The sequence below is a fragment of the Rosa rugosa genome, chromosome 3 (genome assembly GCF_958449725.1).
Source record: "Rosa rugosa chromosome 3, drRosRugo1.1, whole genome shotgun sequence".
NCBI classification, from domain to species: Eukaryota; Viridiplantae; Streptophyta; class Magnoliopsida; order Rosales; family Rosaceae; genus Rosa; species Rosa rugosa.
The window spans coordinates 28,125,754-28,149,222 of record NC_084822.1 but is presented as its reverse complement, the minus strand read 5'-3'; the positions used below and the strand labels follow the sequence as shown (position 1 = coordinate 28,149,222).

Here is a 23,469-nt window from a genome sequence, read left to right as displayed (position 1 = left end):
CCTAGAATGAAGAAATCACAAAAACCCCCAAATTGGTTTCGGGTTCTAGGGTTTTTGGAGGATTGAATGGCCAAATTTCATGATTTTGGTTGGAGAAATGGGAAGAGGGAATGAAGAGAAGAAAATTTGGAAATTTTGGTGAAGATTGGGGTTCCGGCGACTGCGGCGTCCGACGGCTTCCGGAGAGAGAAGGAGTCGGATGAGAGAGAGGGAGAGCTGAAGAGAGAGAGAGAGAGAGAGAGGAAAGTGAGAAAATGAGGTTTGGTGGCTAGGGTTTGGTGTTATGAGCCCTTAAATACCTCCCCCTAAATTTAATTGTGAAAAGTCTAATTTGCCCCTCCTTTTGGGCCAAGTGGGCTTGGGCTGCTCCTGTCTCCTTTTTCTCTTAATTTCCCTTAAGCCCACTTCCGAAAATACACTTCAAACATCCTTATTTCTCCTACACTTCACTGAATCCTTTCGGGAAAATTTTCCGGGCTTGTCCTAAGCCTCAATACTTCAAGCAAAGTTTCCTGGACCCAAATTGGATTTTCTCGATATTCTTAATCCTTTAAAATAGCCTCAAAGTCTTAACCTAAGCACGAATCCTTATGTACCTTACGAATACGTAGTCTCATACGTTATACGACAAAAATAAAATAAACAATAAAAAGTATGAGGGTCTACAACTTGCCTCTGTCATTACTGTGACACCAGATCCGTAGATCAGAAAAAACATTTCGAACAAATCCCACATGACTCAAAATGTTACCCCAACACTCGAATACTCTCTCAACACCATATGTAACAGTTCAAACGATATTCTGAATAACTCACAATTCATACGCACATCACAATGTCACGCCATCAACATATATGTATTTCACGTAAATATATATATATATATACGTAGTCATCCACTCAGGAATACCTACTAATACCAACTATAGTTCATACGTATTAAAACCAAGAATTTCATTTTATACTTATATTCATTTTTTTACCTGTGAGCCGTAGCCCTATGAACCGTAGTTGATCGAGTTCATATTATTTCAAACAAATCTTTATTTTCGAAAATGATTTACAATTATCAATCAATTCCGACAATTAAATAACTCGGTTCGTAAATGAACTACGTTAGATTTACTTACCTCTATATCCTGCTGCGTCTTCTCTTACAGCAGATAAGGTATCGAATACGCTCCGTCAATCACCTAAGTACAATACGATCTTAACTTAGTACACGAATCAAAAACGATTAAAGTTCGAACTCCCATTTGCCCTAAAATTTCGAAAGTAATTCCAATTGACGCGAAACTTCATCCGAGACCACCCAAGGTCTCCAGGATACTACAATCACTATATCAAAACTACAAGTCGATCGGACGGCCGGATCCACACGGATCGAAAACCGATCGAATCGAAAACCCTAAACTTTGAAAATTCATAACTTGCTCATACGATTTCCAAAAATTATGTATTGTATTTCGACACGTTCGTATCGATGTGAAGATTGAAAAGAGGGACAGAAACAGTCCCTGAGATGGCCGGAAGTTGCCGGAAACCACCGCCACAGATGGTGGCAGCACCACCGCCAACCACCGTGAATGGTGGTGAAACCTATATGCATATCTTCTTCTCAACATGGTGAACAACTTTCATAACTAGCTCAAGGTATGAATCAAAGTACAAAGGGTCGAAAACCTATCCCGAACGTTGGTGAAATTGGAAAATTCCCAGTTTTCCAGCGAAGCTCTGATCTCCTTCCACGCTCCACTACAACTCACGTCCTTCTAGGAACATGTTGTGCATATTCAGGCGAGTCCAAAGAGCTAAGGATCTGGAGTTGTGGTGACTGGAGTTGGGAGAAAACGGCGTTGACCGTTTTCTGGGTTTTGGATCGGATTGTTGTTGCAGCGGCGGCTACAGGCCGAGATAGGCTGTAAGGGGGCCACGGGGAGGTGTGCAAGGTCGAGGCGAAGCTATCCCAAGAATTTCACGTCTAAAGGTGGCCGGAGGAGAAAGAAATGGCCGGAAAACCAGAGAGAGAGAAAACTGGGCTCGGGGAGAGAGAGAGAGAGAGAAAACAGGGGCCGATTTCCAATTTTGAAAATTGTGTCCTTGTTTGCAATTTTCGGATTTTTTTGGACTTTATACTAAAATGGAAAGTTTTTCCGAATGCCATAACTTCTTCATACGAATTCCGATTTTTACGTTCCGCATGTCGACGAATTCGTATCGACGCGCTCTACAATTTCCGTGGAGGAAGTTATCACAGAATCCTAATGTATAGAAAGTCAACCCTTAAATCGAAACATTCCGAGCGAATAATTGTTCGAAATAATTTCAATTTCTCAATAACTCAAAAGAACAAGGCATCGAAACCATAATTTGTACTAACTGGGACATTTATTAATTCCAAGAAAAATACGAGAAATTAAAATGAAAATCCAGGTCATTACAATCTACCCTCCTTAAAGAAATTTCGGGACGAAATTTATGTACTCTAATCAACAAAAAGCTGTGGATACCTAGTCCTCATGTCCGACTCTAACGCCCACGATGCATCACCCTCATCATGGTGACTCCACAACACCTTGACCAAGTCCACCTCCTTCCTACGAAGCCTCTTTGTCGACCTATCCAAGATACAAACAGGTTCGACATCAAAGGTCACATCCGCATTCACCTCTATAGTACCATAATCAATCACATGTGACTCATCCTGGACATACTTCCTCAGCATAGACACATGGAAGACATTGTGTACACCCGACATACTAGGAGGTAAAGCAAGCCGATAAGCCAAATCCCCGACTCTCTAAAATCTCAAAAGGTCCAACATACCTTGGTGCCAACTTTCCCTTCTTGCCAAATCTCACCACACCCTTCATGGGTGAGACCTTCAAGAACACATGGTCATCCTGTTCAACATGTCTCCTCTTCAAATCAGCATAGCTCTTCTGCCTACTCTGTGTCGTTCGGATCTTGTCTCGAATAATAGAGATCCTCTCTGTAGTCTCCTAAACGATCTCGGGGCCCAAGAATTCTCTATCTCCTACTTCCGCCCAACAGACAGGAGTCCTACATGGCCTACCGTAAAGAGCTTCATATGGTGCCATCCCGATACTAGAGTGATAACTGTTGTTATAGGCGAACTCAACCAACAGCAGATGATCCTCCCAACTTCCGTTGAAGTCCAAGACACAAGCTTGCAGCATATCTTCCATCACCTGGTTCACTCTCTCAGTTTGCCCATCTGTCTGTGGATGAAAAGTTGTACTCATATCCAAGGAAGTTCCAAAAGCCTTCTGGAAACTACCCTAGAAATCTGAAGTGAAACGAGCATCCCGATCAGAAACAATCGATATCGGTACCCCATGAAGTCTCATTATCACGTCGACGTACAACTTGAACAAAGTATCATCCGAGTATGTCTTCGACACAGGAAGAAAGTGTGCCGACTTCGTCAGACGGTCAACAATCACCCAAACTGAATCATGACTTTTCCTGAACCTAGGCAATCCCGTCACAAAGTCCATAAAGATCTGTTCCCACTTCCACACAGGGATAGGTAATGGCTTCAACATACCCGCAGGTCTCTGGTGCTCTGCCTTCACCCGCTGACAGGTAAAACACCTGGACACATACTCTGCCACATCTCTCTTCATCCCATTCCACCAGAACTGTCTTCGTAGATGCCTATACATCTTGGTGCTCTCCGGATGTACAGTATATCGAGATCGATGAGCCTCCCAAAGAATCTCCCCCTTGAGCTTATCACAATCCGGAACATACAATCTCGATCTCAACCTCAAACCACCGTCGGATCCAACTGCCCACTCAGAAGGACAATCATCAATCAAATCTGCAGCTAACTCTGCCAACTTTGCCCGTGAGAACTCATCCTATGCTTGACCCTGAATAATCCTGGAAATCAAAGTAGGCTGCACAGAAATACTACCAAGGAAGATCCCCTTCTCTCCTCCTGATGGTACAACGTCAAACTCAGATGCAGTCTCCAACATGACCCACTCCTGAACCATGGCAGAAGCAACAATACCCCTCGAGCTCCTGCTCAAGGAATCCGCCACTACATTGGCCTTTCCTGGATGATACTCTAAGGTGAAGTCATAATCCTTTATGAGCTCCATCCATCTTCTCTGTCTCATGTTCAACTCCTTCTCAGAGAACAAATATTTCAAACTCTTATGATCAGAAAAGAGTTCGAACTTCTCACCATACAAGTAATGCCTCCAAATCTTCAAGGTGAAAACCACTGCGGTGAGCTCTAAATCATTAGTGGGGTAGTTTCTCGCATGAACCTTCAACTGTCTAGAGCCATAAGCAACAACGCCGCCATGCTGCATCAACACACACCCCAAACCCTGATGAGATGCATTACTGTAGATGACTAAACCACCACCACTAACGGGAATAGTCAACACTGGAGCCGTAGTCAATCTAGTCTTCAGCTCATTGAATGCCTTTTCGCATTCCTCAGTCCATACAAACTGAACATCCTTCCTAGTCAACTTGGTCAAAGTTAAAGCAATATTAGAGAACCTCTCAATGAATCACCGATAGTACCCAGCCAAACCAAGAAAGCTACGAATCTCGGTAACAGTAGTGGGGCGACTCCAACTCATCACTGCCTCAACCTTTGAAGGATCCACAGAGACCCCATCCTTCTACACCACATGACCAAGAAACTTGACCTCCTTTTGCCAAAACTCACACTTCTCGAACTTAGCATAACACTTGCCCTCCCTAAGAACCTGTAGCACAATCCATAGATGATTATCATGATCCTCCAAAGACTTAGAGTAAATCAAGATATCATCCATGAATACTACAACAAAGTGATCCAAGTACGGACTGAACATAGGGTTCATCAAATCCATAAAAGCAGCAGGTGCATTGGTTAGACCAAAAGGCATGACAACAAACTCATAATGTCCATACCTGGTCCTGAAGGCAGTCTTAGGAATATCTAGGTCCTTCACCCTCAACTGGTGATAACCAGATCTCAAATCGATCTTAGAGAACATCGTAGCCTCTCTAAGCTGATCAAACAAGTCATCAACCCTAGGCAAGGGATACCTATTCTTAATGGTCACCTTGTTCAACTGCCGATAATCCACACACAAACAAAGTGAACTATCCTTCTTCTTCGTAAACAATACTGGTGCACCCCAAGGAGAAACACTGGGTCTAATGAACCCCTGCTCAAGTAAATTCTCAATTTGAACCTTCAACTCCTGAAGTTCAGCTGGCGCCATCCGAAGAGGTGCCATTGATACAGGTGCAGTACCTAGTATCACATCGATAGCAAACTCCACTACCCTCCTCGGAGGTAACCCCGGTATCTCCTGGAGCACATCAATATACTCGGAAACAACAGTAATCTCTACAATAACCGAAGCACTACACACAGACTCTATATGTGCTAATACACCTGCCCTCATAGCAATATCAGATCTCAGACACCTATAACGAAACATAGGCTGTCTAGGGATATGAAAGGACACAACCATCTCAAAACAATCAATCATAGCATGGTTCGGTCTCAACCAATCAATACCCAAGATCACATCGTACGTGTGGTCCGGAATCACAATCAAAGCTGCAGAGAACTCTCTACCACAAATCACAATAGGGCATGCATCACAAACCATATTAAGCTCAAGAGAAACACCGAGAGGCGATGTAACACACAAAGATCTAGCAAGACGCATAGGAGTCAAACCCAACCCGTCTACCACAGAACTAGATATGAAAGAATGAGCCGCTCCCGTATCAAACAATACTCTAGCATGGTAGTTAAAAACAGATAAGGTACCTTCCACCCCGGAACCTCGCTGACCGATAGCGTATACCCTAGCCTAACCCAAGGGCAACTGTCTTTGCTGGGTCCTCTGCCCACCATCCTGAGGTCGGGTACACTCTCTGGCAAAATGTCCTGCCTGCCCACATCTATAGCATAAACTGGTCTTCGTCTTCGTGCACACTCTGGAAACATGGCCCAACTCACCGCAATTGAAACATCTCAAAGGTGCGGCCGGTGCAGCCCTAACAAGTGCAACTACTACTCTAGCTGGAGCCTAATGATGAGTCCGCTGTCTCTTCCAAGACCCGCCTCGATAACCCGTTGAACTACTACTCCAGGCAACCGCCTTCTCCTTTCCCTGGGAATCTCTCGAAGCCAAGGTCTCACTCTCATGCATCTTGGCCTCCTGCTCATGGGCCATAGCACTAGCAAAGATGAGTGCCTTCGTAGGCAGCATCAGGGGGTACACAATCTGCCTGATCTCATGCTTCAGTCCCCGCAGAAACTTCTTGGCCAGGGCCTCTGCATCTATCTGCGAGACGAACCGATACAACTGGGAGAACCGTGCCTCATAGTCTTTGACGCTCATATTCCCCTGAACTAGAGCAATGAACTCGAACTCCAACTGCTCCCTCACTGCAGCTGGAAAGTACTGGTCTCGAAAAAGCTCTACAAAACCCTCCCAAGTCAAGGCGGACACATCAACAGCCCACTATGTTCCGCTCCACCACACTTATGCCTCACCGTGGAGAAGATACGCAGCTATCTTTCTCTTCTCTATCTCAGTGCAGATGATCATCTCGAAGTATGCCTCCATGTTCTCGATCCACTGATCGGCCAACATGTGATCCGTACCTCTCTAGAATGGGGTCGCTCCTAGCCTAGAAACCTCCTTAGCCAGTCTAGCTAAGCGGATGGCCTCGCCTACATCAACAACAGGTGGAACAGCCACCATGTACGGTACCTCCACCTCCTCCTCGTAGAACTCCTCCACATGAGGGACCTTGCCTCTACCCCTAGCTCCTGCCCCCTCCTTAGGGCCTACCTCGGCCTCTAGCTCTCTGCCTCTCAGAGGATCCATCACCTGAGAAGCATAGCAACACTTGATTACTACTTGTATAAAATTTAAACACAAGTATAAGTTGAATACAAGACCACATAAACCAAGACACTAACACAAGCAAGGCACACAAAGCTCCTAAGACGACCTAACGTTCAAGACGACACCTAACACTCCCACATACCCAATGACTATATCAATACCGACGAGTATATGATGGGGATCCGCTGCAGACGGGCCATCACTCGAGTAGTACTGATTGTCACCAAATATGTACCTTACGCTCTGATACCAAACTGTCACGCTCCGAATTTTGAATAAAGAAATTCGAATCCGAAACGCAATAACTTAACCAACTTCCCGAAATTGCAAAGAAACTTTTTCAATTTAATCCGAGCAACCATATAACCAAAAACATAATGTCAATAAAGACTCAAATACTCAAGTCGAATATTACATCATCAAGTATTTACAAAACTCGAGAGAAATGAAATTCAAATGTAAACGCTCGCTAGGAGCATACTACATACAGCAGTATGATAACAAAATAGGTTATGAACCTAACACTGCTGCAACTACACCTCGAACTCAGCCCTGGTGGTCCTGACCTGCAGGAATAACCGCTACACCATGGAATAGTGCACCGGGTTGCAACCAACAAACCCGGTAAGCTTTTTAAGCTCGTATGAATAATCTCAATTAAAATGACACAAACCAGCATGCTTGACAATTTCACAACTCAGGAGTAAATAAAGCAATTCGAAATCAACTCCACAATTTAGTATGAACCCCAGTCCCTCAATGGACGATAAAAGAAAGAAACCACTTGAAACTCTCTTTTAAAAACGTGTATTCATGAGTCACAGGTAACCCCGTGTTACCCCCATGACATACAATGGCAGACAAACTAGAGCTCTAACTGAATCGTAGCATGTCACCTCGGCCGAGGTTCAAACCTACGATAATACTTGCCTCTATCACTACTGTGACACAAGATCCGTAGATCAGAAACTGTCACCACTGTGACACCAGATCCGTAGATCAGAAAACATTTAGAACAAATCCCACATGACTCAAAATGTTACCCCAACACTCGAATACTCTCTCAACACCATATGTAACAGTTCAAAACAATATTTTGAATAACTCACAATTCATACGCACATCACAATGTCACGCCACCAACATATATATATATATATATATATATATATATATACACACACACACACACACACACGTAGTCATCCACTTAGGAATGCCTACTAATACCAACTATAGTTCATACGTATTAAAACCAAGAAATTCATTTTATACTTAAATTCATTGTTTTACTTGTGAGCTGTAGCCCTATGAACCGTAGTCGATCGAGTTCATATTATTTCAAACAAATCTTTATTTTCGAAAACGATTTACAATTATCAATTAATTCCGACAATTAAATAACTCGGTTCGTAAATGAACCACGTGAGATTTACTCACCTTTAAATCCTGCTGCGTCTTCTCTTACAACAGATAAGGTATCAAATACTCTTCGTCAATCACCTAAGTACAATACGATCTTAACTTAGTACACGAATCGAAAACGATTAAAGTTTGAACTCCCATTTGCCCTAAAATTCCGAAAGTAATGTCAATCGAGGCGAAACTTCTCCAACAGAGATTTGTTTAAGATGATGGCCTTTAGAAAAGGAGACAGAATGTTTTGGGCCGATAGACTTACCCAAGGAAAAAGTGTAGTAGGTCCACACTTTACTACTCAATATCAGAGATCGCAACGAAATAGTGGTGATCATAAGCCCTATAAGCCCATATTTGAACATGTGCTTCAAATTAAGCAACAAAAAGAATTGCTTATCGAAGAATCTTCTGAAGAAGAAGAAGAAGAAGAAACTAGCGAAGATGAAGAAGCTAGTTTCATCCATGAGCATAATCTCAAGCACTTTCAAAATAAGCTTGAATCTTAGAAAATCCCTACTCTTGATAAAATCAAGAAAATGCTCGAACAGATTATAGATGTCAACCCTCAGAAATTTTGGGAAAAAGACCCAGTGGTCTGTGAATTAAGACTGCATGATATGAATGCTATATGCCATGTCAAATCTATTCCTCAATATAAAGAGGAAGATAAAAAAAAGAATTCAGAAAAGACATAGAAGATCTCCTGAACAAGAGATTAATTAGATCATCTACTAGCCCTCATCATGCTCCAGCTTTCTACGTGAGAAACCATGCAGAAAATGTTAGAGGAAAATCTTGAATGGTGATTGACTACAGAGATGTCAATAAAAAGATCGTTAAAGGCAGTTATCAAATAGCTCAAGCAAGAGTCTTGATCAACCAGCTCAAAGGAGCTAAAGTCCTTTCAAAATTTGATGCAAAGTCGGGTTTTTGGCAAGTCAAGATGCATCCAGATAGTGTTCCTCTCACTGCGTTTGGAACACCACAAGGTCATTACGAATGGTTAGTAATTTCCCTTTGGCCTAAAACAAGCCCCTTCAATCTTCCAGAAAAACATTGATGACATCTTCAAACACGTTGCTGAATTATGTGCCGTTTATATCGATGACATTCTGGTCTTCTCCAAAAATAGAGAAGAACACATGAAACACCTTTACAAGGTTGTTAAGTTGATAATTTAGCATGGAATCATCCTAGGAGAAAAGAAAGTCTTTGTTATTCTAGATGAAGTTGATTTTCTTGGTATAAATATCAAGAATGGAATAATAAACCTTCAACCCCACATCCTTGAGAAGATCTGGAAAAACCAGATAAAATTCCTGATGCTAAGAGTCTAGAAAGATTCTTAGCAGTCATCAACTATGGAAGGGATTTCATTCCCAAAATCTCAGGACTAACAGCAATGTTATCTCCCAAAACAAGTTCCAAAAGAAAATGGAACTTTCCAGAAGATGATGAAAAAATTGTGAAGCAGATAAAATCCCTCTGCAAGAATCTTCCTCCTCTAAACAACCAAAAGAGAATGATGAAATCATACTCCAAACTGATGCTAGTGATAATCACTGGTCTGGTGTTGTTCTGGCAAAAACGCCTAGAACTAACATTGAAAAGATCTGTAAATTTTGTAATGGCAAGTTCAGCCCTGCAGAACAAAATTATCCTACAGGAGAAAAAGAAATTTTGGCTGTCAAGAAAACAATTTTAAATTCTCCAGCTTTTCTAAGAAAACCCTTTATTGTACGCACCGATTGTGCTAGAGTAAAAAATTTTAAAAATTTTAAACTTGAAAAAGCCGCTGATAGAGGAAGATTAGCAAATTGGCAATGATTTCTTAACCAATATGATTATAATGTTGAACTAATTGCAGGAAACAAGAACTATCTTCCAGCCGCCTTAATAAGAGAAATGGCAATGTTCAGCCGAAGAGAAGGCGATGAAGGACGCAATCCCAAAAACAGAAGAACAGGAAAAGAACCGGAAAATGCTGAGGAATCCAAAGAAAAAATCCTCAAAAGATTTTTGCTAGGTCCAAAAGGACTAGCCACAACTGATCAACCCCAGGGTAAAGGATTGGCTAACCCGTCTAAAACGGCAGACGGTAAAGGCTCATCAAGACCGTTTAAGGCTGTTGCTTTGCCAAAAAGCAAAATAACTCCATCTGGGGTTATAAATGTTTTTAATTATGAATTGAAAACCTTTGAAGAACCTGTGTTTAGAACTGACAGGAGATTAGCATACCACCAGAAGGCTATTTTGGATAACCTTTTATATGCTTTTCAGGAAAGAAACAGTGGACTCATGTTCCCAACTTTGTTTGCCCTAGCTGAAGAACTCCATGAAAATGCCAGACCACATGCAGTTTGAAGAATTTTATGAAAATACACAGCAGAGTGCTGTTCAGAATGAGAAAATCCAGTATCTTGAAGACCCTGAAAGTGCTAGAGTTCCTATTTTAGCACTAAAAGAATAAGATTGGTTCGACTTTCATAATCTTATTGGAAGTCATAATTCTGACTCATGTCTTCCTCCAACCCTCTTCATTGTCCCTGGACCTTATGTTGGAAGATATGTGGTTAATGTTCAGAGTGAACATCCTCAAGAACACAAGCTCTGGCTTGTTGAAAATGGTTTTGTCCATAATCTCTGGACAAAAACAAATGATGATCTCAAGGATTTACCTCCCATCATAGTTAACATTGTCAAGAATGTTAGAAAAAATGACTGCATTCTTAGGTTGAAGTTCATATCTACTCCACCATAATGGATTCAGAAGAAAAATGGAAGTTGATTATATTTCTCCATATCATTATGTGAGAATTATTCAAGGAATATATCTTCAGCCTGCATGTGTAGGATATAATGGCCAACCAAATTCAAGCATCCCCTAGATGAAGGCTATGTCCCTGGAATACACCAAAAAGGTCATCGAAGAAGATACTGAAAATACATTCCTGGCAGCAGGAGAGAAAATCATAATAACTGCATATGACCATCCTGAGGTTATTAGCAGTGACCTTTTTCTATCTCTCAAGAGAAATGAAATCGATTCCACTCTGGCCTGTTTTCAGTGGGTCGAAAAAAATTGAAAAAGACAACCACTACAAGATGTATGAAGATATAGATGTAGATGAAAATGGAACCAAAGCCAGAATAGAAAGCAACTCTTTTGTCCTTGGCCATAATTCTGAAACAAATGAGAACATGTGAAGCAACAGGTGTGGAAAGCACTGAAAGCAACTTTTGCTGTTATAAAAGCAACATTTTGCTTTTATAAAGTAACTTTTGCTTTTCAAAAAGCTGAAGGTGAAAAACATTTCACCAAAAGGAATCTGCTTTTCGGTCGACCTCAATCATCTGGACCACTCACAAAAGCATAAAATAATTAAGCTGCCCTGTACATTTTTATGTTTTGAATTCCAGTTTGAGTTCCGCTCCCTATATAAGGAGCCTTAGAGTAAGTTTGTAAGGCATCAGAAAATTGAGCAGAATAATTTTCTCTCAAAGAGTAAGAAAGCCAAAGTCGTAGTAATAGCAGTGTGCTCTTCTCTTCCTGTAAGCTCCAGTGTGGAGTGTGCTTTTATTCCAAATAAGTTCTTGTGAACTCAATTATGAGTAACTAAACAGTTTTTAGCTGTTTACCCGAGAGTGAGGCTCTGGGTTTTTAGTCTGTACATATGTTTGAATAAATAAATTCTAGTGTGTGCCCATTATATTGTCACAAAAATATTTGTTCCTTCTTATTTAATCTTTATGTATGCTAGAAGACCTGCAAACATTTTTAAAATATCTTGCATTTACTAGAATTTCTTCTCACTAAGGCAACAGTGATTCCCGCCTGTTAGTAACCGCTTAACGAAACATTATAGTTAGATAGGCACTGAATGGAATGGAATGGAATGGACTGAACTGTTGGAGCGATTCGGCCGACATAGCATGTTCCGTGTACACGCAGCAACACATGTTTTGACTTTGAGCACAATACCAAGAAATTCTACGCGTTCGATCATATTCCAACTCTACATTCATATTCAATTATTCTTCATGTTAATACCCAGAACGAAAAAGTCTCTTCTTTCCCTCTCACAAAATCTGGGCCCGGCAAAAGCCGTAATCCATATGGTCCATACATAATTCACAACAAAGAAAAGAAAGCACTACACGCCTCTCATAGCTATTCCTTGTTTGACTCTCTTGACATTCATCTCTGTTTACTTTCTACGTTTACCTTAATTGGAATTGGTCAACCTGTCTTTGGATTCCAAAAATCTCTCTCATTCAGAATCTACACCCAAGATTCCAAATTTTCTGCTCCTGCTGCTCTCCTCCCATTTGGGTTTTAGCTTTACACCTCTCACATTCCTCGCAGCAATTCAGATTTGCTCAACTTTCTTTGCTTTTAGGCAGAAAGAGCCAAAGAAAAAGTCAGTTTTTGGACTTTTTTCTTTGGAAAAAAAATATTTCTTGGGATACTTTTTCTCCTCACACGACCCCACCCGATTATATAAATGGTGGAAACGTTCCTGGGTTCTGTTTGCTTCTTTGTTTTGAGCCATTCTTTCTATTATTCTATATAAAAGAATCTCTAACCTTGAATATAAATAAGGGTCTCTCCAGTTTGTCATCAACCTGCAGCTTTCTTGGACTCGATCTCCTGCTCGTCCTGTAAGGTGTGAATTCTGTTTCAATTCGTTAAATTCAACTCCATGGCTTGTTTTCTGTTGTTTTGATCTTTCAAGCTCTTTTCTTTAATACAACAAGATTGATTTTCAAGTTAGCATTTCAGTTACATGTTACTATTAGAAACCAAGATTGCAGCTTTGGGCTTATTCTAGTTTCTTGATTCTTGGGTGAGTTTATTTTTCATTTTTTGCTCAACAGTTTTTCAATTCCATTACTTGCATGCTAGATTAATCGGCTGAATTTCGTTGTTTTGGTTATGTACATGGTTTCCAGTTGGGTTTTCTTTTATCAGTTGTAGTTGATCAGCTGGAATTTTGAACATGTAATAAGCATGTAAGATTTCAGAATTAGTATTCTGCAAAAGTGATCATCATCAGGTTGAAGACTTTTTCTGTCTTTCTAGTTTTTTTTTCAATTCTAATATAAGATGTGTTGAGTGATTCAGCAAATGTGATCAGAATTGCATATGAGGGAAGTTAATAGCTTCGATTTTGTGCTATGCAGGTCGAACTTTGTTTGCAAAGAATTCGCTCTCTTTGTTTCACTGTTTTGAAATATACACAATGGCCATAAAGGACATTGGTTTCATTGAAGATTGTCTTCCTGAGGAATTAAAGAAGGTACTTCTTTCTGTAGCTTCTGAATGGGGGGATGTAGTGGATGACATGAATGCCTTGCAGGTCATCCCGTTGAAGGGGGCCATGACTAATGAGGTGTATCAATTAAATTGGCCGACTAGGAATGGTGATCAACTCCGGAAAGTTCTGATCCGGGTTTATGGCGAAGGGGTTGACCTGTTTTTTAATAGGGATGATGAAATTAGGACCTTTGAGTGCATGTCCAAGCACGGTCAGGGGCCGCGTCTTCTTGGACGGTTCCCAGATGGACGTGTTGAGGAGTTCATTCATGCTAGGGTATGTGAATCTCTTTCTGTGGTGTCATTTCATAATGTTATCTTCTTTTTAGTATGAGTTGATTTAAGTCTTTAATGATGATGTTCTTTGGAATACTTTCATTAGTTCTGATATAATTATCATAATTGTCATACTTTACTTTATTCTTTAAAGATAGTGGCACACTGATACTATATTAGTATTTTATTGCTTGAATAAGAATAAGTTCAATATGCACTTTAGAGTTTAGAACTATAATGAACTGTGCTGAGTGTGAAGGTCAAAGTATCCTTGACCATTTTTTTTTTTTGAAAATGAGGTACTGTACCTTAACTTTTTTGTTTTTGAGTTATGACCATGGGTATCTGGTTCCCTTATATTTCTGTTAAAGGAGAGGTGTTAGTCATCTGAAGGATCTTTCTAAATTATTCAATTATTGTGAATAGGACTGCAAAATCCTAAACAATAAGTATTTAAAAGCTGACTGCTAGGCCCAAGTTTACAGGATTATATATACTGAAATATGTATTGTATACATAGAATTATAACTTATTTCCAAATGTATAGAAACCCAGATAACACAATTGGCAATAAATCATACAGCAATCATTATAGGTAATGAAGATGTAACAGATGGTGTTCTTTCCCACTTTCTCCTTCCACTTGTCTGAATGGTTTAGCTGCACCTTATGGATCATCTAATTTGAAAAGTTTAGCAGAACCAAACAATGAAACAAGATGCATTTCATATTTAAGTTTCATCAGCTGATCATGGTAGCTAAAATATCAGGTTTGTATAAACTCTAAAGAAGTACACAACTTCCGAGTTTGTTTATCCTTCGAACAATAGTTAGGACCCAAAGTCCTGATTTGTCTTCAAAAGGAAGCTAAAATGTACGTAGTTGAAAAAAGAATCGTTGAGGTTCAGCACAATCTTTTTCTCTATCCCATTGGAGATATTTATGTAACAGCTTTTTATTTTCATCAAATTCTCAGACACTATCAGCTGCTGACCTCCGTGATCCTGAAATATCTGCTATCATAGCAGCTAAGATGAGAGAGTTCCACAATCTGGATATGCCTGGTTCAAGAAATGTAGTACTTTGGGACAGAATGAGGTAATTTATATATTTTAAAAGTTACTTTTCCCCTCCAGAATCATTATTATAATAATTATTGTTTAACGCAGTACTGTTTGTTTCACAGAAACTGGCTTAGTGAGGCTAAAACTTTGTGCTCAATAAAGGACAAAAAGGATTTTGGGTTGGATACTTTGGAGGAAGAAATTAATATGTTGGAGAAGAAACTGTCAGAGGACTATCAAGATATTGGGTTCTGTCACAACGACCTGCAGTACGGTAACATAATGATGGATGAAGAGACCAGATCAATCACTATAATAGTGAGTTTCTTATTCCATTATTGTTAATTGTTTCTGTGGTTTTAGAAGTTATCTTAGTTTCTTCTCTTCCAGATTTTTTTTTGTCATGTTCTTTGTTCCATATCTACCTCATTATCAGGGAAACTGTTATTTTATGAGAAACTTCAGTATTGATTACATGTTATTACCTATGACCGGTAATGCTTGGTGCAGTCAACCTGGATTTAATACTCTTAACTTGGACATCAACTAATTTAGCATATGCTTTTTCATAATCACTTATTGGTGTCAACTTCTTGAATAATAGGAAATATGTATAAAGGTCTTGTAGAGTAAATATTCTACCTTCAATACATTACAATGGTGACTGAACAGAATGAACCCCAGAATCAAATTTTCAGAATGTTATCTTCTGTTTTTATTGTTTAAACAAAACAGAACACTGAAAGCCAAATGGGACTTCTTGCTCACCCATTTCTGGTTTTAATGAACCTGGACCGTCTAATTTAATTGATGACATGTGTCTTATTATTGAAGAGAAGTTGTGCATAGTCCTTTTCCAGAAAGGAGTCACCAGTGACTTCTCTTCGATATGTTTTAGTTCCATGTTATAGACATCTGTTGCTGTGACTAAATCATAATTAACGTATGTTGTTTCTTAAATGTTTCCAGGATTATGAATATTCCAGTTACAATCCTGTTGCTTATGACCTTGCAAATCATTTCTGTGAAATGGTAGCAAACTACCACTCTGACGTACCTCACTTTTTGGACTATAAGAAATATCCAGGTAACTGTTGGTTGATCATTTAACCGGTTGTTCTTCATTTCTTTTTCTCCTACTTGAAATCTAGAACTCAATATAGTTGCAGACAAGGAATAAGTATTTTGGTCTTATTGATTCCATTTCTTCAGGTCTGGAGGAGCGCCAGAGATTTGTGCGTCTATATCTGAGCTCTGCAGGTTAGCCTATAAGTTCCCCAACCTCTCTGTTGGACATTGTGCGTCTGTATGAGTGTCTTAACACTGGCCATTGATGTTGGACATTGTTCTTATATTTGACTGTTTAAGTTTCCCATTTATGGTACTACAAGTCTACAACAAAATTACCTTTTTAAAGCTTCAACAGATGTTGCTCATAGTATCTGAAGTAGCTTATGAATCAAGGATTTCTGTAGGTAATACATTTGAAAGATAGGGATTAGTAGCTGCATCCTTAATTCATTCTTTTTCAGTACAGTTCCAAAGAGGAAAGGTCTCTCTTTATTTAACAAACTCACTGGTTTAACTGGGAGGAAATTTTGCAATTCTTAGTATAGTTTTCAGGCTACCAATTGCAAGTTAGAGTTTGACTTATAGTAAAGTTGTAGGTTCTTAGGAAAACCAGGGAGCAAAGTCTTATAAATTAACCGTCTTCTTTGAGAACTTTTTGTAATTCCGAAGCTTACTTTTATCCATCATTCCATATATAGGGTACGATCCCAGTGATGCTGAGGTGGTGCAGTTAGTCAACAAAGTAGAGCAGTACACATTGGCAAACCATCTCTTTTGGGGATTATGGGGAATAATCTCGGTAACAATTTCTACGCTTTCTGATTACAGTTCTGTTGACAATAGCCTGTGTATGCATGTGAGTGCCTATGTATTTGCTAATGGTGTGATATAGATAATTTTATTGCTGGTTTTCAGGGGTATGTTAACAAAATTGAATTCGACTACATGGAGTATGCGAGGCAGCGGTTTCAGCAATACTGGTTAAGAAAGCCAGCATTATTGGGTTCTTCAGGTGTTTCCGTGTGACAGAATCAATAGTCTTTGTAGCATTTGTCATGTAGAGGGCTTTCGGGTTCTTACCTGTGATGTTCATATAAAATGTAGCTGTGAATGCGTTTGACAGCACATAAAATCCGTACTGGATGAGACTTGTAAATAATGTTTTGTTTCTCCTTGGTTTGCTAATAACTTGTACAAGTACTCATTAACTAAGCAGCATTGAGTGCTCTAGTGAGCTTTATTGTATAGCATGAAAGAGTTTTTATTGGATATAGAGGAATTAAGCCGAACTTTGGGCTTCTACATGATTGTGCCTAAGCATATATAATTAGGAGAATATTTTGCAACAGTGATCTTGGTCTCTTCACCAATAGCTTCGATTCTTGCTTCAATTTATTTCAACAAGAGATTTTTTGTTCTAGAGTGAGTTTGACTGCATCATGATGCAAATGTCCTTGACCCACTTGTGACTACAATTCCGCCATTTTGAACTGGTTAAAAATGTAAAATAGCCATAAATTACTATACAGGTTTCCTAATCTTGTGCAGAGATACCAGATAAGCGTCGTAGACTGTCAATAACCGAGTCAATTACACCATGAGAGCCACTGGTAGCTGCAAACATCAGGTGTTTAGGTGCTTCTGCTCTATCAAAATAAAATGCACCTGATACCAATTTCTCTTTTGGCTGCAAAGCCAGCCAAACAATGGTGTCTGCACCTTCATCGTTTGTTCTAAGTTTTCCCGAAAGACTAAAACAGATATAAAAGGAAGAAATATGAGTAGAACCAAAAAAAAAAGAAAAAAAAAAGGCAGATATAATGTGATAGGTAATGTTCCGAACGCTTTAGAGAAACTCGGCAAACTGTTGGCAACCCCAGGTGTCTCAGCCCAACCAGGGTGCATAGAATAGAATCCAATCCCCTTGTTTTTGTTTATTTCAGCCCATTTCTCAGTTAGTGCCACCTGGGAAAAAAAAAAAATATTAGCTCCAGAAAATAGCTTGAAGAATATAAGTAATATTCAAACAGTTCCACCTACAAGCATTTTAAGTTTCTTTAGTTGAGCAGTAACAAGTATCTAGAGACCTAGTATTGTACCTGTAAACTGGTGATCGAAACAAAAATGTATAACTTTTTTCTCCCCAACATTGATTTAAATATATCACATATATAATTATAGATCTGAATTAAGGACATCCGCTGTCCCTAACATTGATTTTAGAGATCTGACATTCATTAATTTCAGAACATCAACGAATGTTATTTGATGCTCCGAAATTACTAGATATAAAGTTTGAAGATAAAACAAGAAAAAATTAATATGTTGGTTGGACAATACTAGGGCTGGGCGGTTTGACCCGAGAGACTGAGAAACCGGATCGATCCGGACCGAAACCGACCATTTGGGTCTGTTTTGAAAACAGAAATCCTCGGTTCGGGTTAAACCGAACCGATTAAAATGTCTTCCGGTTCGGTCTCAGTATTTGCAGAACCGATCCGGACCAATAATTGTACATGTATATGATTTTCTGCATTTGTAGTTTTGCTGCTTCTGTGTTAGATCAAAAAATAAAATTAGATTTAATCAAACCAAGCCCAAGAGCTCAAGGCTGAAGGCCATCTTTGACTTTTATACATATGCATATTCTTATGGGAAACCCAATAGGAAAAGCCCACCAAAGCCCACATCTAAACTTGTCATCCATTCATTTTTTTGGAAGGATGGGATCTTATAAAGGCTATAAACCTTAAAACTTTCTTCCATGTGGGACTTTAGCAAGTTCCAACATTCTGCATTTCTGCATTTTCTGTTTTACAGGTTTGCTGCATTTCTGCTTTACAGTTTTTCTGCATTTCTGCATTCTCTGCTTTACAGCTTTGCTGCATTCTCTGCTTTACAGTTTTACTGCATTTCTGCTTTACAGTTTTTCTGCATTTCTGCATTACAGTTTTTCTGCATTTCTGCATTCTCTGCTTTACAGTTTTGCTGCATTTCTGCATTCTCTGCTTTACATTACAGATTTTCTGCATTTCTGCATTTTCTGCTTTACAGTTTTGCTGCATTTCTGCATTTTCTACTTGCTTTACAGTTTTTGTATTCCTGCCAGTTTGCTTCAGTTTCTGCATTTCTTTTGCTTCAATGAATCTGGAAAAACAGGTTTCTTGGCCCGGAAAACCGATAGACCGAACCGATAGTGTTCGGGTCGGTTTCTAATCGGTTCTTACATGCAAAAAAAATCGATCCGGACCGAACCGATAGTATCGGTTTCGGACTCGGTTTCCATCTTTTTCGGACCGAACCGATCCGAACCCAGCCCTAGACAATACCACGGATGTCTTTCGACTTTCTAAACCCAATACAGAATTACTAGACCCAAATCAAAATCATAGCTGTCAAAGCCAACAATAATATGATGGACAATATTTGAATTTAGAAAACTCAAAGCCTAAGAGGACCAAGAACACTGCAGTGTCAATCATTGTATGTGAAATTTATATGGGCAGTTTCATGTAAAAAGAATCTTCCTGGAGTTGCTATATTCAATGCATTAGTTCTACTCCACCTTAAGTTTAGAGCAGATATAGCTGCACCCCAATATCCAATTCATCCTTTTCGACATTTGATGAAACATCATCATAAAAAGATAAGAATCACTAAAAGAATTTAAACTTATTATGCCTGTCAAAGATTATCAAACCTGAACTCGCTTGTTTCGAGCATACTGCTCCACCCCATTGAAGTTGCCATCAGTGAACTGCATTAGACAGATACATTATAATTTTTGAAGTATCAGAGAGACAGAATGCTGTTGCTAACTAGATTTTTGTAAAAGCAGTTACCTGTAAATCTTTGGTCAAGGGAACTGTGTACATGCCACCAGAGGAAACAGTAATAACTCGAGCATCAGGTGCAGCTATCTCCAGCAATGGCAACATCAGTTCAGTCATGGCATAGGTGCCCAACACATTTGTGGCAAAGTTCAACTCCAACCTGGCATTTCAAATAAGCAAAAGGTTATCATTATATTAAACCAAAGAGAAAGCATATAGAATGTCTAAAAGTTGGACATGCAAGTAATCAAGGACTCACCCTTCTGATGTGGTAACTCTATCATGCTCAAGCATGCCTGCGTTGTTAACCTACAGGCGACACCATCTTAGCTCTCTCAAATTCTTGGAAAAAAAATTGAAGACAAACAAGCGCCGAATGGCCAACTAATGTAATGAGTTTCTTCCAAAAGAAAATACCACAGAACCACAAAATATATAAATAGAAAGAAGAACAATAATCTAAGCAGTTTAGAATAGTAACATGCAGGCACTGTATTTCACTACAACACCATGTTTCTACCAGAAAAGAATGGATAACTTACCAATACATGAACTGGCACATTCTTTAAGGAAAACGTGGATGCAAATGATTTGACATCACTAACAGATGAAAGATCGCAGACCTGGAAAATAATAGTATATTAAGCCATCTATTATCAAAACACAGTTTATCAGATTGCTGCTTAGAGCATAAAACTAACTATCGAGTTAGCGAAAGTCAGTGAATAATTAAGACACAAAAGTGGATGACATATACCTCCAAATGAACATTTTGGTTACCAGTTTTAGATTGAATTTTAGATTGTGCTGCTTCACCTCTCTCCTTGTTTCGACAGACCATATACACAGTTGCCCCACTTTAAGATAATAGAACATTATGTAAAGAGAAAAATTAGTTCTTTAAGGTATACTTTCTAAAAACTGGAAGTTCAAAAACCATAAAAAACTAAGACAAGAAAAGCACCGTGATGCAAGTCCCTCAGCAGTCGCAAAACCAAGGCCTGAATTAGCTCCTGTTACAATGCAGTTTTTCCCGTCTCTCCGTATTTCCATGTCCTCTGACTTGAAATTCTTTGAATGTTCTCTACAATGCACATACTTCAACATAGATTACTTCAACCTAACAAAGATGTCGGACTGACCAGCACGAATGCTTCTAGGTTACATAAATCAGCATTGAACACTTGCATTGTTGACTAATCTCCTTAAGATGGAAAGGATACAAGAGAAACCACCCATTTATGTACTTAAATGCATTACATTGTGATTCCGATTCATGATCAATCTTCCTTACCCATTTGACAAACCCATGAAATTGAGCATCTACCACGTATGTATGCTTTACTTGTATCAGTTAAAGAGTATATACTTTCTAGAGTAGATTGAACAAAGTAAATGAACAGATCAACAGATTATTAACATACAAGTCAGTTCAAAAGCTATTAACCATCCCAACGAATAAATAGACATAAAGTAGTAGAATTGGACATTACATGAAACCAGACTTGGTGAAATTCAGGTACCCATATGTAGCAAAAGCCGTTTGTCTCCATGCCTGCAACAGAAAACAGAAAACAGAAACTAGAAATTATGGAAGCAAACACAGAATCATAAGTTCATAACTGAAACATCAAAACTTGAGATGTGAATATATGGGGACCTTGAGAAGAAACATTGTAAGCGCTCTAGGGGATATGTGAAGTTCAAGTCTGAGAGTCGAACAAGTATCGCTCGGGGCTTTTGCCTTTTTGAGTGGAAGATCTCTCATGGGTTAATACTTTGGTCAGCAGAAGTAACTGTGCCGCCAATATGCGTAATGAGTTCACCAACTGAACTTACCGTTGACGATATGCCACGTAGCAGAAAATACTGCCTACTAATTCTATATAATTTCATGTGGTGGCCGTATCCGCCAATTATTGTTTGGTACGTGGAAAAATGTAAAGTATTCTTTCTACTTCCAAGTCGATTTTCGGTTGGTCACGCCATTTGTTTCACGATTTTTTAGGTTTAGAACTTTAGACCCAGAAACCGGCAGAACCACCCAAATTCAAATTGAAAATGCCGGTTTGGTCTGATTCTTTAAAAAAAATATACTGCAATTTTTGTAAAATCAAACTGTCAAAGTTTTTCTGGTAAGGTTTCAGTTCTTACTTTTCTTAACTATCAAGAACTGGCAAAACCGATACATATATGCAACTATATAAGGCTTACCCTCGGAAGACATCGAATCTTTCTTCTTTCAGTTAAAAAAAAAAAACACCTTACCTAGCTCTCCACTTCTCTGAATTCTCAAGTCCCTTACCTAGTTCAAATCGAGGATTCAGTTCCTGATTTCAATTCAGATCGATTATCTCTTTTCGATAAAAAAACTCAATTCTTGTTATGCAAAATCCCTAACTCAGTTCATCCCTCTTTAAATAATAGGGAAATTACTGGTCACTCCCTGTACTTTTAGGACGTCAACAGTTCAGTCCCTACTATTCTAATTTTAACAAAAAAAAAAATTGCTCCTCAGACATTCAAATCTCACACAATGTGATCCAAAATGACTATTTCACCCCTCACTTTCTTTTTTCTATTCTCTCTCTCTCTCTGATTTTGTAGACTCACTCACATCTCCATAAGACCTTGAGCTCCTCATGTCTCCTCCATTATCACAGTCATAAGATCTAGTACCACTACCACTCTTCCTCTCGAAAAACATCAAATCAAGCCTCTCGTCCTGGAATACGGGTCCCGTCGTTCATGAGGAGGTGCACTAGCATCGACCCTTGAGTGCCATGATCCAGTCGCGCATCTTCCTCAGTCGCTTCGACACCGCAGACAGGCATGCCCGCTCGTCTAGTCCTTGACGGCTCCAATCGCCTTCCGAATCGGAGACTCAGCCACCGCTTGCAGACCAGCGAAACTCGGCTTCAATATGGACTCTTTGGGGGAGCCTAATTGCATAGCCACGAATCTGACCAACTCGCCAACCTTCTGTACTTTCAACGGCCGTATTGGGCTTCTCGGGTTGGGTCTCTCCGCCGCAAACGTCGTTGTTTTGTGACCCTCCTCCTCCTTCTCTTCCTCTTTTGCTGATACTGATCTTTTGAATCTCATTTTAACATTCTTGTTCTTCTTGGGTCATTTTCTTTCTACATCACATGTTCTAGAGAGAGCGAAGTTTTGCATCAATTAGGGGAGAGAGAGAGAGAGAGAGAGAGAGAGAGAGAGAGAGAGAGAGAGAGAGAGAGAGAGAGAGAGAGAGAGAGAGAGCATAATTAAAAAAAAGAGAGAAGAATTAATTTTTTTAAATAAAAAAAAAAGAGGTAGTGAAGGGTAAAATAGTCATTTTGGACCACATTGTGTGAGATTTGAATGTCTGAAGAGTAATTTGTTAAAATTAGGATAGTAGGGACTAAACTATTGACGCCCTAAAAATACAATGAGTGACCAGTAATTTTCCCTTGAATAATTAAAATCCAAATAGTTGAATTCATGAGTTCGGATTCAAGTCAATCAAGTCGTGCTGCTGGAAATGAGATTGTCCAGAGCAGTCTTGCAGCTCCTGTTGAAGAAGAACAAGGAAAGGG

General features: G+C 39.3%; 2 protein-coding genes across 8 annotated transcripts; one reads left to right on the top strand and one right to left on the bottom strand.

Annotated features, from left to right (window-relative positions):
• Positions 1–12,572: 12,572 nt before the first annotated feature.
• Positions 12,573–17,360, top strand: LOC133735922 (probable choline kinase 1). Of its 6 annotated transcripts, none has more exons than XM_062163369.1 (9): positions 12,573–12,992; positions 13,515–13,630; positions 13,691–13,924; positions 14,900–15,021; positions 15,110–15,305; positions 15,957–16,074; positions 16,200–16,247; positions 16,757–16,857; positions 16,974–17,360. In XM_062163369.1, exons 2-9 carry the CDS (start codon positions 13,574–13,576, stop codon positions 17,082–17,084), a joined length of 987 nt encoding a protein of 328 aa, XP_062019353.1. In that variant the 5' UTR covers positions 12,573–12,992; positions 13,515–13,573; the 3' UTR covers positions 17,085–17,360. The 6 variants fall into 6 exon arrangements, with proteins under 6 accessions (XP_062019353.1, XP_062019352.1, XP_062019350.1 ...); XM_062163368.1 differs by having other exon boundaries at positions 12,574–12,997; XM_062163370.1 differs by lacking the exon at positions 12,573–12,992 and adding an exon at positions 13,301–13,387.
• Positions 17,361–17,420: 60 nt separating this feature from the next.
• LOC133735921 (uncharacterized) lies at positions 17,421–21,712 on the bottom strand. 2 transcript variants are annotated; one of them, XM_062163362.1, is made up of 10 exons: positions 21,552–21,712; positions 21,385–21,446; positions 20,856–20,975; positions 20,649–20,748; positions 20,434–20,514; positions 20,151–20,200; positions 19,901–20,051; positions 19,759–19,815; positions 17,902–18,023; positions 17,421–17,809 (listed from the first exon to the last, which is right to left on the bottom strand). In XM_062163362.1, exons 1-10 carry the CDS (start codon positions 21,657–21,659, stop codon positions 17,593–17,595), a joined length of 1,068 nt encoding a protein of 355 aa, XP_062019346.1. In that variant the 5' UTR covers positions 21,660–21,712; the 3' UTR covers positions 17,421–17,592. The 2 variants fall into 2 exon arrangements, with proteins under 2 accessions (XP_062019346.1, XP_062019348.1); XM_062163364.1 differs by having other exon boundaries at positions 20,856–20,989; positions 21,552–21,691.
• Between the last annotated feature and the right edge of the window lie 1,757 nt (positions 21,713–23,469).